This window comes from Monodon monoceros, unplaced genomic scaffold (genome assembly GCF_005190385.1).
Source record: "Monodon monoceros isolate NGI ecotype Baffin Bay Population unplaced genomic scaffold, NGI_Narwhal_1 Super_Scaffold_10, whole genome shotgun sequence".
Classification (NCBI taxonomy): domain Eukaryota; kingdom Metazoa; phylum Chordata; class Mammalia; order Artiodactyla; family Monodontidae; genus Monodon; species Monodon monoceros.
Window position 1 is genome coordinate 33,037,284 of NW_021703766.1, and position 17,653 is coordinate 33,054,936.

Sequence of the window (17,653 nt, forward strand, 5' to 3'; positions counted from 1 at the left end):
TAAATACACTACAAGACACTGAATTGTATGGCTTAAACTAGTGAATTATATGGTATGTGAATTAGATCTCAATACAACTGTTTTTATAAGTAGACTATATTTCTACTTATCACCAAAAAACTGTTAGAAAATATGTTTTACTTTATAATGTATCAGAATACATGCAAGAAATGGAGAAAATTATAAAATTTTACTAAAAAGAGATTAAACAAATGAAAGGCTGTACATTGTTCATGTATTAGAAGTTTCAATATAATAGAAATGTCAATTTTCCTCAAATTATTCCACAGCTTAACTGCAATTCCAATCAAAATCCCAACAGAACTCTCATAGTATTTGAGAAGCTGACTGTTAAATTTACAGTGAAGAATCAAAGGCCAATCACAGCCAAGACACTCATTAAGAAAAAGAACAAGCTCAGGGTTTATTGTTTTGCTCTTCTGATGTCAATTAAAACACTTGGTTATTAATTTTAATAAACCTTTTTAGTTATAAAAAAAAAAGAGAACAAGAAGGGAAATGTACTCTTACAGCTGTAAGACTTCTGCTAAAGCTATGATGATAAAGGCCTAGAGGTCTTAATGTAGAAAAAGAGTAGAGCACAGAAAGAGATCCATATATACATAAGTTAAAACTTGATTTATACCCAGCAAGCATGGTAGAGAAAATTGGGTATATGTACTTCATATCCTACACAAAATAAAATCTAGGTGTATTATACACTTAAATGTGAAAAGCAAAACTATTAAACTTTTAGAAGACAATATAGAATAACAGGAAAACTCAGAAGAGCAATGAGACAGGACTAGGGCTCTTATTAAAACATATTATAAAGAATCATTAAAAACAATGTGGTGCTGAAGCATGAACAGACTGAATAGAAAGTCCAGAAGTATATGTGGGAGTTCAGTATGATGAAAGTGGCATCTCAAAGGAGGAAGAAAAAGATGGACTTTTTAATAAATGGTGTTGGGACAAGTGGGTAACTATCTGGGCAGGGGGGTGGAAACTAAATTAGATCCATATTTCACATCATACACCATATAAAATAAAAATGGATTAAAGAAATAAATGTAAAAAATAAAACCACAAGAGTACTAGAAGAAAACATGGAGAAATTCCTTTATAACCTTGGAATGACAAAATCCAGAAGCCTCTAACAAATTTGATAAATTCAGCTATGTAAAAATTTTAAATCCTGCATGACAAAAATCACCTAAAGCAAAGTCAAAAGACATTAAACTAAGTGAAATAAGCTATATACAAAGGACAAATATTGTATGGCTTCCACTTACATGAGGTATCTAGAATAGGCAAACTTATAAAGACAGAAAGTAGAGAACAGAAGTTACCAGGGGCTGAGGGAAGAGAGAAATGAGGAGCTATTTCTAAATAGGTATAGAGTTTCTGTTTGAGATTATGAAAAAGGTCTGGAAACGGCAGTGATGGTTGCACATCATTGTAAATATACTTAATGCCATTGACTGTACACTTAAAAATGGTTAAAATGGTAAATCTTATTACATATATTTTATCACAATGTTTAAAAATGAGGACAATCAGATAAGCAAACAATTAAAAACACTAATGACAAATGAGGGTTAGGGACAAATGAAACAGGAACATTTGCATCTCATATCACAAAAGAGTTTACAACCCTAACACATAAAGAAGAAATTGGTAAGAAAAAAAAACGATAATCCAACTTTTTAAAATAGACAATAAATATGTATAAACAGTCCACAGAAAGAGAAATACAAATTTCTCTTAATCATACAAAAGGATGCTCAACCACATTCATCACAGGCATGCAAATTAAAACTATACTGAAATATATCCTTCACCTATCAGATTGGAAAAAAAATCTATGACAAGGCTATAAAAAAATCCCCCTTATGAAACCCTCCTATGCTGTTGGTGAGAATGTAAACTGTCGCAGCCACTATGGAAAACAGTGTGGAGGTTCCTTAAAAAACTAAAAATAGAGGGACTTCCCTGGCACTGCAGTGGATAAGTCTCCACGCTCCCAATGCAGGGGGCCCGGGTTCGATCCCTGGTCAGGGAACTAGATCCCACATGCATGCCGCAACTAAGAGTTCACATGCCACAACTAAGGAACCCACATGCTGCCTCCCACAACTAAGACCTGGTGCAACCAAATAAATAAATAAATATTTTTTAAAAAAAACTAAAAATAGTGCTACCATATGATCCAGCAATCCCACTCCTAAGCATATATCTGAAGAAAACTCTAATTCAAAAAGACACATGCACTCCAATGTTCACAGCAGCACTATTTACAATAGCCAGGACATGGAAGCAACCCAAATGCCCATCAACAGATGAAAGGATAAAGAAGATGCAGTATATGTATACAATGGAATATTATTCAGCCATAAAAAAGAATGAAATAATGCCATTTGCAGCAACACAGATGGACCTAGAGATTATCATACTAAGTGAAGTAAGCCACTTAGTATGATAATCTCTAGGTCTCAGACAAAGACAAATATCATATGATATCACTTATTTGTAGAATCTAAAATATTATACAAATGAATTTATTTGCAAAACAGAAACAGACTCACAAGATATAGAAAACAAACTTATGGTTACCAAAGGGGAAAGGGGGTGGGGAAGGGGTAAATTAGGAGTTTGGGATTAGCAGAAACAAACTACTATATAAAATAGATAAACAACAAGGTTCTACTGTATAGCACAGGGAACTATATTCAGTATCCTGTAATAAACCATAATGGAAAAGAATTTGAGCGTGTGTACACACACACAAACACACACACGTGTGTATATATATATATATATATATATATATATGTAAAACTGAATCACCTTGCTGTACACCAGAAACACAACACTGTAAATCAACTATACTTCAATAAAAAAATAAAAAATGAAATAAAAAAAAATCACCTTCACACTCTGCTGGTAGGAAATAAATTGTTATATCCACTACTGAAAGCAGTTTAGCAGTATCTAGAACAATACAAATGTATGCAGCTTTTCACCAAACAATCCCACTTCTGGGAATTTATCCTATAGATAAGTTAAGCACATGTGGAAAATATATATGTACAAGGCTATGCAGCATTGTTTGTAATAGTAAAAAATTAGAAACAATCCAAATATCCATCAATATGAATCAATAAATTATGGAACCACAATACAATGGAAAAATAAACACTGTAAATAATGAGAAGAATCTCTCTATTCAGATATACAAAGAGCTCCAAGATATAGAGTGAAGAGAATAAAGCACGTTCAGAACAGCGTAAATACTAAGCTTCATGCCTAAAAAGGGAAGAAAGACTATGTATTTATATTGTGTAAAGAAACTCTGGAAAGATATACAAGAAACTAAAAAAAATAGTTACTAATGGGAGGCAAGGAGAGGAGTGAGGGGGCAACTGGAGCAGAGGGGATAAAAATGGAAACAAGATACCCTCCTATACTGTTTCATTATTTTGACTTGAGCTATGTGAATGCATTTCTTATTAAAAATTATTTTAGTAACTTGATAGTTACTAAACTCAAGGGTATTTGTACTGGTCAAAACTCAAATGATACAATGTATATTTCATTACATGTATGTCTTTTATCTCAAAAGGAAAAAAAACCCTAAATACTTACCTCTAGCTAATTATATGCACGCTGAAGTATTTAGGAGGAAGTGTATTGATGTCTGTAACTTATTTTGAAATGCATTAAAAAAATGGTGGATCAGTGCATGGATAGAGGGATGGATAAATAGATGATAAAGCAAGTACAAAAATATTAAGTGTAGACTCTAGGTCATAGGAATAGGGATGTTCAGTATAAAATTCTTTCAACTTTTCCATATGTTTGAAATTTCATAATAAAATGTTGAAAAAATATTTTATTAAAAGTTTAAAATAGAGAACTCATAAATCAATAAATAGACAAACAAATCAACAGAAAACTGAGCAAAGACACAAACAGGTATTTAATAGAAGACACAAATGTTCCATAAACATATGAAAAGTTATTCAACCCTACTTGTAATCAGGAAACTACAAATTAAAACCACCTTGAGATACCATTTCCCAAAGGCATCAGATTGGCAAAAATATTAATCAGTACCAGGTGGTGAAGAGGATACGGAAATACGCAAAACCCAAACATCCATTCACATTAGAATGGGTTATTAAATCACGAAGTATTCACACAATGAAATATACTATGAAGCAGTGAGGGTGAACAGACTACTAATACCATCATCTACAGGAAAGACTCTCAAAATACACTTTAAGTAAATGATGCAAGCATTAAAGAATACAATCACTGTGACTCTGTTTATACTAAGCTTAAAAACAGGCTAAACAATATATTATATACCACCCCAATATACCACCTCAATCCAAGCCACCATCCTCTATCTCTCATATGGATAATTGCAACAGTCCTCCTCCTGATTTCCGTTTTTGCCTTCTAACACGCAGCCAAAGCGATCATTTAAAAATGTAAGTTAGGGTTAAGTTGTCCTTCACTCAAAACCCACCTGAGCTCCCCATCTCCCTCAGAGTAAAGCCAAGAATCCATACACCAGCCCACTTGGCCCTGCCTAGTCCAGCTCCACTACCTCTCCTATCACTCTCCCTCATTCAAGCCACAATGAACCCCTTGCTATTCCTCAAGCTGGCCAAGCCCTCAAATCTCCTTCATGTCAAGAGCTCAAATGTCACATTAGAGAGACTCACTAGGACTACCCTAGATAAAGTAGAAAAATCCCACCCCTCACAACCCAGCACTCCCCTTCCACCTTGCCTTGTCATTCTCCATGCAATCACCATCTAATTGACCATATGTCTTATTTATTGTCTGTCTTCACTCACTAGCATAAAACCTCCATGTGGGAAGACCTTTTACCTGTTTTGCTTCCTACTATATCCTCAACACCTAAAAGAAGCCTAAGTAAGGCTTTAATAATATTTGAAGAAGGAACAACCTTTTACAAAACTGCTTTTTAAACAATAAGCATTTATTGTAACATTAAAAAGTATTTTGATTTATAAGATCACAAATTGTGTTTTTCCATAAGCAGTCATGAAAAGGTAAATTAAATATTACTAGGTAAAATATAAAGCACGTGTATACTTTCCACTGAATGTAAACCATTTGTTTCCAAAGGGAAGCAAAGAAACAGCTAAGAATCCAATGTGTAAGAAATTAAAAACTGATTTTAAAGAAGTCAAGGAAAACCAAGTATGTCAGAGTTTACAAAGCAAAATCAACATAAGGCTATCATTTGAATCCCATACCTCCAACTAAATTAATGTACTCTTGCTGTAAGGCTAAAAGCTAACATAGAAAGCATTTCCTAACTCAGCAAAACAAGCATTTATTACTTGCCAAGCCAACAGGGAAACAGGAAGGACAAAGAGGGCAGGCTAGAAGGAATCTCAAGGATCACCTAGTATTAGCCCCTTCATTTTTACAAAACAAGAAACTGAGGACCTGAAATGACCTTTTGAGTTTTGGGGATCTCAAAAGTGTTATGTGTCAAAATCAACAATAATGAAATAACACTGGAAGCAAAAAAAACATTTTGTTCATTTGTGATCTTTGCTATAGTAAAATTCAGCTTTTAAAGAATTAAAGACAAAATACATCTCCATGGAAACAATATTCCCAAGTATACATGTGAGGCTGAGAATCATGTTCTTCTACGCAGGGCTTCATATCCTAAGTACACACACAGGATTTGGGGTGAGGAGGTACTGAAAAGGTCAGAGCTTTATAATCAGACAAGTCTGGATTTGAATTTTGGCTCTACCAGAATCAACTAGGATGTTACTTGATCCTAGTCCGTCTTATCTCTATCTAATCCTCAGTTCTTTATCAGCAAAATGGGGATAATTAAGACCTACCTTATAAGTTTGTCAAGAATATAGAAACTAATTAAGAATTAATGTCCAATCTAATTAAGAGATTCATAATTTGTGGCTACTGAGTGCAGACTTTCAATGCTCAATAAGAATCACCACCTCTGATTGCCTCTGTTAGTTCCATGACTACCAACAGACTAGCTGATAATTGGAATTCTACTAGGAGCAGGGAGGTGATGTTGATGCTGCTATCAATAGGAATTTATCAATTAGTTGACAGCAGCCATTAGGTGCTACTTGTTTAGGGTAAAATAATAGGTTGCTTAAGATTATTTTTAAGATGTAAAAGTTGAGTGATCTGTTTCTGACTACAGAGTCATGAAGCCTGATCAATTACGCCATTCTCAAAACTGGAAGGGATATCGTAGGGCATCCAGCAAGAATCCTCTCCACAGTATATTAGATTATATTAAATGACCAACTTCTGCTTAAAGGCTTCTAGTTTAAACCAGGCTCTCACTCAAACAGGTAGCAGTTTATTACATTTTCTGACCCTTGCAATTATCAGGAAGGGTTTTTTTTTCACCCACTTAGAAGGGAAACGTAATGAAAAAGTGAACAATAATGGATAAATGCTACCCCACACTCACGTACTTTTAGAAATGCAAATCTTTAAATATTGTTTTTATTTGGGGGTAAGGAAGGATATTCTATGTAATAACAATTCCATAAAATAAAAGTCAAGTTCCAAAAATGCATCTTGAAGCTTATATTTACATCCTCATAAATAAATATGTCTTAGAAGCTCTGCCTTCATAATATGTAAAACACAAAGAAAACATACCTGGGATGATATCATTGATATGCAAGAGAATTGTACTTTCAACACTTGCAAAACTACAAAGCTGTACTCCATCAAATCTTCCATCCCAGTTGCCAATAGGATTATCCTAGAAATTAAATAATAGAATAAACTTTAAAACCCTCCTCAACAAAACATAAATATGAAAGTCTGTATTTTCCATAAAAAGATCCTCCAACAAATGAGATCCAAGAACAATCAAGCCACAGTAAACCCATGGATGAGCAAGGGATCAAAAGCATTTGTCATATTTCACTGGACAATACTTATCTATATAATAACAATCCATCTACATAGGTAGATGTATTAATCATACACTGTTTCAGCCAGAAATCTGCCCCTAATTAACCCTAGCTTGCTCTAGTCACTTCACATTCCCTGAGCACTTAAATATTCGATTTGAATCCCTGTGTGCCTTTCTGTAGACAGAAAGTCTATTTTTTTTAACTGTTCTTTTGTCATTTTATGGGTATGCAAGAATTCCCTCCAAAATGGAGATTTTTATATTAATTATAAAAATGTACTCCATGAACAGCACTGTACAAGTGCTGTTCATGGAGCTAGATTAAGAGATGGCCCAGTCAGACAAGTGCCCTGAGCACCAATATGGACAGCATGCGAAATGTCATCAGAAATAGGAGATGAACACTATTGCATTTGCCAGAACTTTCCTTTCAAGGAGTGCACTAGAGGAGTTTGGAATGAATGCTTGCACAAGCCAACTGGAAGACAGACAGAGGCAGGGGGAGAAGCTGGCGGTGCAATCACTAGGCAGCCTGCCCCAAGTAAACAAGATGCTCCCTAGACTGCCATCTAAGGAGCGACAGGCCTAAATGGCTTTTGCCAAGTTTAAGGCCCAAATGACCTAAAGCAAGAGGAAACTAACCCCAATGACCAGTGGCCCTCTTTCTCCAACCTTCCCTCCACTCAGCCCACAACCTCTTCTCTAAACAAGTTCTGAATATTTAAAGAATAATGGTTTAAAGATGTGCTTTATTTCTAGCTATCCCGAGGGACCCACATGTTTTACACTGGCTCTAACTTCTCACATGGTAAATGTTCAGTAAGTGTTTGTCTAAACAACATAGTAACGTTTGTCTAACTAATGGATATCAAATAGAATTTCCCAGAATTTCCAAGCACAGCGTAAGAGAAACTTACACTAGAACATTCATATCCTACTAAAAAGTGTACCTGAATTGATAAAAATAATCACGAAAAACACCGTGAGTACAAGTCTATTACTCACATCCTCTCCCAACTCTTTCTAGTATTTAATAATTCCGTACGAATTTCCTTCATTATACCTAACAAATTCCTGTCCGTATTTTCAATCTATGAGAAAAATGTTCTCAAGACTTTTTCTCCTTCTCTTAATCTCACAGGTATCGTCCAATTTGCCATATTGGGATGTAACCATAATTAACAAATATGATTGTAAGGTAACATTAAAAATAAGTGACACAAACAAAAGGACAAATATTGTATGATTCCACTTAATGAAGCACCTAGAATAAGCAAATTCACAGAGACAGAAAGAATTCTGGTTACCAGTAGAATACTGGCTGAAAGGAGTGAGTAATCAGGAGTTATTGTTTAATAGGTACAGAGTTTCATTTTGGGCTGGAGATGAATAGGGGTGATGGGTGCACAAAAATGTGAATGTACTCAGTGTCACTTTAAGGTGGTTAAATTGGTAAATTTTATGTCACATATATTTTATCACAGTAAAAAAAAAACCTCTTTTGGGTGAATTATATCCTAAGAAGACACTCTAATTGTCTTTTCCTCTAAAGCAACGTGCCTTTCCTCTATTCAGGTATTGATATTTTCCAGGAATGACTTTTACACACTACTCATTAAAATCAGATCAGCCAATTAAATTCAGCAAAATATTACAAAAAGAGAAACAGATTACAGAAAAAAAAAACCCTTTTCAAAATAAAGAAAAATAAGACATCATGCAATATATTTCAGTGGGGTTTTTCTCTGTTTATTGGTCAGCTATTATAGAGCAAATTTAAAGACTGAAAACATTATTCCAGTTTATTCAAGCTGGAAAAACGAGTAAGTGTAAATCTACAGCTAGACTCCTGTCCCCTATCAATGTGCCTCTACCAAAGACAAATTATAAAGTGTTCTTTAAATTACTACAAATTAGTCCATTTTAGATATTCAAAGTGTTTAATTTGTACCTAAATTGGTCATAAAGCTAATAGATATATTCATAAAGATAACATAATTCAAAAGTTTCTTACCATGTCCACACCTACAAAATATCCTAAGCTTTCTTTGCCTGGCAAAACATCACAGAATATAACTGTTCCAGATTCTATAGTTTCTCCAAGCTTCAAAGAAACTCTGGAGTTTATTTCCAGAGGGGGAAGTTCAACTTGCATTGTGTCCACTGGACCTGCATAATCACTTTCCAATCCAGTGTCATCATCTTCTATGAGTTCTAGCTTGTCCAATGCAACAAATACTCCACAATCTTCATCGCACTGAAAAAGCTGTTTCCCTTGATATATCCCATCAGTGAAACCTTGGCCACGACCTTCTTCCTAGTTTTTAAATGAGAGAAAAAAAAACGATTGACTGATAGAGAAAGATGATCCCTAAGGAAAAAGATCCACTCTGGGGACTTCAGAGAAATCACTGAACAAATTCTAAATGACACATATAAGAAATATATTAGAAGTTGATATTGAATTTAGGGTGCTTAAAAAATAAGGAAGAAACTGTACCTGATGCTGAAATAAAATTACTTGATCATTTCAAATCATTACTGTGAGAGAGCTTGGGCTAGATTCTACATTGTGATTTTAACAAAAATTTTGTCATAAAAAGAAAACTTTAATATGACAGTAATGCTAGCTCCATTTATTGAGCGCTTACTGTATGCCAGCCACTGTGCTAAATCCTGAATCAATATATCACAAAAACACTGCAAGTTGTGTATAATATTACTATTTTACAGATGAGGAAGCAGATTTAGAGAAGTGGCTTGCTTAAATAACCTGGTAACCCAGCTAGCAAATGGCATAGTTAGGATTCAAATCTCCAATTGTTTTACAATTGCTGCTTTAAAAAATTAAATCAAAAAGCAAACAAGGGCTTCCCTGGTGGCGCAGTGGTTGAGAATCCGCCTGCTGATGCAGGGGACACGGGCTTGTGCCCCGGTCCGGGAGGATCCCGCATGCCGCGGAGCGGCTGGGCCTGTGAGCCATGGCCGCTGAGCCTGCGCGTCCGGAGCCTGTGCTCCGCGGCGGGAGAGGCCATGGCAGTGAGAGGCCCACGTACCGCAAAAAAAAAAAACAAAAACAAAAACAAAAAGCAAACAAGGCATGAAATTCTACTTGCAAGAATGTCAAAATATAACTGACATTTAAGTTCTTGAGAATTAATATTCATTTTGGAAACATTATCACAGAGTTCTTGGTTCTCTTTTCAGTAGAAACAAATTCCAAGATGATTTTCACGTACATTGTCAGGGACAACTATAAGCAAGTCGAAACTGCTGCAACTTATATGACCAAAATTCACTACTTAATAGTGCACTTTAAGAAAAACTGAGAAACCTACAGATGATAATATCACAGGGTAAGTAACAATTTTAAGTAAAGAATTCGTTTACAATCGATAGAGTTCATTTTTAACATTCAATGTTAAAATTTCTAAGATATGAAAGTCTTCAATAATTACATCATCTACTTGCATTTCCTACTATAGTAGGTAGTTTTTAAAAGTTTTCAATGCAGCATCTCAATTTACCATTAGAAAGTAAATCCTAAGGATTATGAATATTAAAAATTACAGAAGATTTCTGGGAAAACTTATTTTGTATTTAAAAGGGGAAAAAACACGTGTGCACACACAGACACAGACACACATACACACAGCCCACTAAAATGGCTTATCAAACTTACCAGTAATTCTACTCCAAAGAATATTCCCGATACTGTCCTCTCTGCTAATAAGGGTCCTCTGAAGCGTACAACTCCAGGAAATTTTTCTTCCCCAGATCTCAGCTGGACTTTCACAGGGCAGCCCACATCTATTTGGAGGCCTTTACTTAGTCTGTTTCTGTTTTTAAACAGGCTGAACCTCTCTTCACAATTGGTAATTGCCAAAAGTAACTCTGTGAATTTTTCATTTATTTCTACAACATCCTTTTCATCAACAAACAGAACTGCATGTGGTTGCTCTAAAATTTTTAATCCAATCTGATTTTTCTTGCCTTTTGTAGAAGGAATCCTTGAATGCCCCACAGAACGGTCTTGGATATACTGTCCTATACTCCCCTTTGGTACTTTAAGGAGTTTTTGTGTTTGTTTGTCTGTAACACTGCATTCTTGAAGAAGCAAATAAAAAATCCGCTCTTCCCAGTAGGGTGAAGTAACTTTTTCTTGGCTCCATAAGCCCGAACTCATTGTGATATTAACTCCAAAACATTAACTCAAAAAAAAGGGAACTACTAAGTGTGTAGTAAAACTGCAAAAGATAAATTCACTGGCAGTCCCAAAGCATGTTTTTAGCAATCTGGTGTCCATGCTGTAAAAAGACAGCAAATCAAAACGCCTGGAGGACAAGCAAAAAGAAACTTTACATTTCACTCTACCGTGAGCTAAAATTATGGTCAAAGACTTTTTAAATTCTTCACTGGACTAGTAAAAACACACACTAATGACATACTTCCAAAAATATCTTAAAAGGTTAAAAGATATACTATATTACTTGTTTCTACTGTAATCTCACATATTTAATTAAGGAGATTCAATTGTAAATTATCTCCAAAGACAATACAATAATGTTTGTTTCCAAGGCACTGAAATTTATGAATTCAAATTCTAGTAAAAGATAACCTTATATACATATTCTGACATTTTCAAACTTTCAGAAGTAGAAGTTTTAATAGATCCTGCCTAACTTAAATGGATAAGCTGCTATATTTGGGCAACACGCACAAATCAAAAAGGCTATTTATATATATATCTGTACAGGTAGTTTAAGTAAAAAGTTACCCATCACAATTATTATATTGAACATTTTTATCAATAAAAATACCATAAAATCACATTCTGAAACTTCAACCACAATTCATTTATCTGTGTACCACAGTTTAATAATGGAACATTTTATCTAACTCAGTTTCATTTCCTTAATCTTGAACATTTTGTCCTTAGGCAAATGTTAATAGTATTAATCATAGCTATCATTTAATTTCTCTCAATCATAAATATCAGATATTATAAATCCGCTTAATATTAAATATATCTTAAATATCAATTTTATAGCCATCAAAACTTGGACTACATAAGGAAGAAATATAACTGCAGTACAGCATCAAATATAAAATGTTTTTATACCACAAGTTTAACTATGTATACTAGAAAGGAATACATGAAAGATTATTTCTTTTCCAGTTTCAATTTTTCATTAAAAATTTTTACAATACTAATCTTTTGCAATTAAAATAGCCTTCTCAACCCTACTTGAATCACGGGTTTAAAACTACACAATTTCATCAATTCAAGTAAAGACTTTAATTCATTATGTTAATTAATTATCTTACTGAAAACAATAGTTCTTAGGTATTCTCTGTCACATGCATGTGGCTATTTGGTTTCTGAATATAGTATTTATTCCATCCTTCTCTGAGGTAGCCATATCCATTTCCATTATTCTGGGTAATAGCAGCAGGTGATAGCACTATCATATTTATCTATTTTATTCTTGGAATTAAAAAATAAATACTACTAAAACTTAAGAGCCAAATTTTAAGTTTAACCATTTAACTTAATGATTAAATGTGTGATCTGGCAAATCTACACACGGAATAACATTTCTTTTAGAACGCACTGGTAGATAGTGAGGTTCTCTATAATGGTAAAGTTTTAAAAGTCTGTCCCTCTACAAGCCAGAATGAGACACGAAGATCACCCAAGACAGGGTAAAGGGCTTGGCACCTCCTCAAGCCAACATTATCGAAATATATGCACAACAAATATATGCACAATATTTAGTGAGGGCAAGCAGCATAAAGTGGTTCTCTCTTTTTTTCTTTTCTTTTTTTTATAATGTGTTTGTCTTAATTCCACTTGAGGGCACTGTCTCTTCAGCAGGAATAGGATCAATTTATGTTTGCTACTTATATAAGACACCTGTGGAAACCCCATATAAACAAAACCCCTTAGGAAGGCGACCCAAACCAAAATTTGGCTCTATTCCTTAAAAGTCCTCAAATGAAGTATTTGTTATTGCTGACTAAAATTCTTTTTAAATGTCAGCACTTTTCAACAAGGAAATAGCCTCATTTTTATCTTGATCACTGAATTATCAACATGAATATAAATTATTATGTGTGACCCTCAATATGCAAGCGTGTTCGTTACTTTGTAATGAGGCTTTATGTCATGCTTTCTGAGTTCTTCATCTGCCTTCTGTAGATTTACAGTCTATGGTTTTCCCCTGCCATCAGCCATTTTCTGTGGTTTCCTGCAACATGCATTTGACTTATTTTACAGCCTTGCTGCTTTCCAACTTATTGCTTCTAATGAGTTCTGGGAAGCCAGGTGATGAAATATGGTTGTGTGTTTTAAAAAAAAAACAAAACAATAACAAAAAGAGGAATGCATAAATTCTGAACGGGTCTTTTAGGAGTAAAGTGCATAGGCTTTATTGCATAGACATTATTTCGGTTGCTCCCGGAAGGATGAGACGGTCAAAAAGCAACTCCTAAAAAAGTGAAGTTGTTTTGTTCTCTTTAGAATATATTTAAATATTTTTGGCCAAAAATTGTTTTTAAAGTATGGCAATTCTATTTTGAAAAGAAATCTTCTAAGTTCCTACAAATTATATCTTCAAATATTAAAATTAAGAAATTCCTTGAATCTTAATAATTAGTATATGCCAACAACTTCTGCTCTATTGATGCTCTAGCTTAACAATCCATGTCATGATTTAAAATAAAAACCACCAGTGCTAATGGAATATTACCAAGACAAAACTAAATCACTGTATGGAAGGCATTAGGACACCCTATTTTAAATGAATTTGATTACAAGATTGGTTTTTTGCAAATCATTTAAGAGACAGTCCACAGTAAAATATAACTACTTTGGTTTATAAAAAGGTTGAGGGCAATTTAATAATAGTTAATAAGAACTGTATTTTAAAGTTAACTACACAACTAGTAGTAACTTTTTTCTGACTTGCATTAGCACAAGTCAGAGTGAGCTTAACTCATTAACAGCATGGGTCATGTTAGACAACTAGAACAGCCAAAGCAAAAGTTATAAAATATTTAAAAAGCGTTATCCAAAAAGTAAAAAGGATGTGGTTTTTCCTCTTTGAAAAAGAATACATGAAGAAAGAATAGGTTTGCAATTATCATATTAAAAATTGATTCTCCTCATTGCAACTGATAGAGAAAGTTGAACAGGGAACTTTATGGCTCTATTACAGGTATATAAGACAAATTTAATGAACATTAATATCTCAACTTACTGGCATTACAGCAGAATATGCTAATACAGACTTTCTTCCCTGTAGAAATGAATACGATGCCCACATTCTTCTTTCACTGGGATATGCACAACACTAAAATTAAGTCTTAAAGAACCCCAAGCAGTAAAAACTGACTCAAGACCACATGGGAAGGATTTAAATCGCATTGTCAGTGAGTTCTTTATCAATCAAGGTTTGTTAGTTTAGTATTTTTATGGACTCGGCACAGTGTTAGACACTGAAAAATACAGAAGATTTAAGGTTGATGGCTGCCATCATTTGTGTTCTTTTATTACCTTCCAGATCTAATTGTTTAAAAATTGCCTCTAACAATATACTGTACTTCACTTTGAGTGTAAATGTATCACAAACGATTCATCTAAAATACCATCATACTTATTTCAGGCCGAAAAACTGAGTAATTATGAATATCCTGATAAATACTATAAGTACTGAATGAAATTATCAAAGAGTTGGAATACAATCATATTTTTAACGCTAAAACCATACTGAACAGGACTTTCTTTTGACAACACTTCAGATGAGATTCAGGGTCAGATAGATTTGAAAATATATCTGGTTATCTAAGCTTGCTGATGGTCTGGATTCTGAGTAAAGGAGAATTTAATTGTATTACAATAAAGTCATTAAACCAAGTGAGGGTGGGAAGGCACAAATATCAGTTTCCTATCAAATGCAATGAAAAGATGATTGAGAAATAAGCTTCATATGAAAATATTAAAGGTCCAAATTAGTTCTAAAAGATAATATATAGTACAGATGAACAGCATTAGCTACATGAAAGTGACAATGGTTAACTTATCTAGAAGAAACAATGTCATTTTGATTCTCAAGTTATCAGGTTATTGTTCAAAGAACTTCACCAAAGAAAACAAAAACAGATGCAATTCAGTAACAGTTTGCATCTCCTGAGATATCGTGACTTGTTCTAAAAACCACAGGGGTCTATGTATATCAGAATAAACATTACAACACTAAAAAATTGCCCATAATTATAAATGACAAGCAGGTAGGGAGGCCAGTGTGCATACCCAAAAAAAAAAGAAGATACACAGGACTTTTTCCAAATGCTTCTAGATGGCTAGAATAATTACCATTTTAAGAAAGAATATTTCCCATTAAAAGAACAAGGTTGTATATTCCCAAACAGCAGAGATTCCAGAAAAGAGACCAGACCAGAAAAGAGTCCGTTTTCCTCATAGATTAATTTGTGACCCAAGTACACACTTATTCAGTACCTAAACAAGTGGGTTTTATGAGGTTTGGAAGAAAGTCTGGCTCCCACATCCGCATATTCACGTCCTCTGAAGAACCTGAAACACTCCTGTCTCACCGGAGTTAAACCTGGCCACTGCACTTCCAAACTGTAAACTCTCTAAGTCCTTCATCTTTATATTTCCACTGCCCAAACAAGAGCCTGACAGTATGTTAGACAATCAGTATATAAGAAATGAATTAATGACTTGGTTAACTCAGGTGATAACAGTGAAAGCCAAACTTCCATTTCCTCATCCTAATCGTTTAAGTGATTAAAAGCTTCTTTTAGGTTAAAAGAAGAAAAAGAGAATAGACTCAGGAGTTGAGAGTAATTAGGTTTTTACCTAATTCCCTGAATAAATGCTAATTCTAATTCTCTGGCTCAATGAAGGAATGGTCAGTCTTTATATCACTTCATTGTTACACACATAAGAGGAAACAAATAAGGAATATTTCACAATTACAAAAAGTTGTTTTGAGGTTCATTTGAAACTGGGTTCCTAGATTCTCACACCATGTCTGATGCCTATAAATTCTAAGCAACCAATGAAAATACCTTGACAAATTTAAGATCACAGTGTGAAAATCAGGAACAAAATACTAAAAGTTTGATGAATAGGATAATTTACTCCTTTCTTCTGTGTTAAAGACTTCCTTGAACAAAATCACAGTTTAGGCATGCCAGATCACAAGAAATCATTCCTGCTGCATGTCTGTTGTTTTATATAACAAGTGCCCTGGTCTTATCAGCTCTTCACTAAAGTTACCCTCCAAAGGAAGGCTTCTTCGAAAGAGTACTGTAAAATTTTGTAGCAGAACATTAGAGAATGTTCTAGGCGTTATCAACATTCACAGTACATGAACTTCAACAAGAATTTCCGGCAAATCATTTTCACCTAATATTGTGCTAGTTCAAATCCACCCACTACTCAGTAGGGAATTAGCAAGCTAAATTCTTAGACCATTCAATCTACTTGGGGCGTGAGGGGGTGCGCAGAAAACCAACGCTTGAATGAACACCCTCTCTCAAGGCCTGGATTTTTCTCCTGGAGCCAATGACTGCAAAAGGAACAATCTTATTAAGATCCCTATTAGCCCGAAATCAAAAGCCAAGCAGGGAATGCTCCTTACCTAAGCTAAGCTAAGCATACAACTTTCCAGGGAACCTGAGGAGAGGAAGGGGTCAGGCATGATGGGGACTGAAAAGCTTGGTGGCTGGAAGGTGACAACCATCCTAAAACATGCAAATGCCATAGGGTAGAATAGAAAAGATGCCAAGTAAATGAATAACTGGGCAGTTGAGCCGGCTGAAAACCAAACTCAGGAACACCATCTTCCATCAAGACTTCAGGATTTCCCCAGAGATCGTTAATATGACAATAAAGAAAAAAAAGAAAGAAAAGAATGAATACCTTGCTTCAAAAGAGCGCACCTTTCAACTAAAGAACTCCGGGTTGTTGTGTAAAACCATCCTCACCCTGGAAAGGGAGAAACTGAAAGAAAAACACAACACGCCATTAACGAGGCCAGAACCCCGACTGCTCTTCCTGGACAGGAGTCACAAACACTCCAAAACCCAAGGCACCGATGTGACAGTATTACAGCCCGGGGCTCTCGATGCCAACCCGGGCTGTCGCGAGCCAGCCAGCGGCCCGTGCCTCAGTTTCCCCATCTGTAAATGGGGGGCCCAAAGGGCAGACGGTTTCCTGCGCTGCTCCCACCCCCAAGTCCTCTCTTCTCCCGGGGTCCTGGCGGTGGTGACCACGCTCCCACGACTTGGGAGCCCTCTCAGGAAGGCCGGGGGGGCTGAGGTGTCGGTGGGGAAGCCCCGGGGAGTGGGTAAGTCCAGGCTGACGTCAGCGGACTCAGCACCCCGCGGGCCCGGCCGGCTAAGGGCCGAGGCAAGTAACGGGCCGGCGCCGAGGCCCGACGGCCGCCGCGGTAGCTTGAGGCGCCCAGAGGCCGGGGAGGGGCGCCCGAGGGACCGGGCCGCCAGTCGCTCGCCCGCTCGGCCGCCAGCTCATTCACTCACCTCGGGCGGCGGGGCATCGCCCCTTCCCCAGTCTCGCTAGCCCGCCTACCGGGTCGGCCCCAGCGCCCCACACCCGCCGCCCTAGTATTTACCTCCAACGCGCTAGCCCCC

The 17,653-nt window shown here is 35.7% G+C and overlaps 1 protein-coding gene across 4 annotated transcripts in view; it reads right to left on the reverse strand.

Annotated features, from left to right (window-relative positions):
- The window catches only part of CYLD (CYLD lysine 63 deubiquitinase), a 61,489-nt gene extending 43,836 nt beyond the window's left edge, over positions 1–17,653 (reverse strand). Inside the window, exons 1-5 of one of the 4 annotated variants that reach the window (XM_029240157.1) lie at positions 17,543–17,618; positions 16,923–17,003; positions 10,653–11,304; positions 8,985–9,287; positions 6,709–6,814 (exon numbers count right to left, since the gene is read on the reverse strand). In XM_029240157.1, coding sequence (XP_029095990.1) covers positions 6,709–6,814; positions 8,985–9,287; positions 10,653–11,156 — 913 coding nt within the window. In that variant the 5' untranslated portion in view covers positions 11,157–11,304; positions 16,923–17,003; positions 17,543–17,618. The other 3 variants (XM_029240159.1, XM_029240166.1, XM_029240163.1) reach the window with 3 other exon arrangements.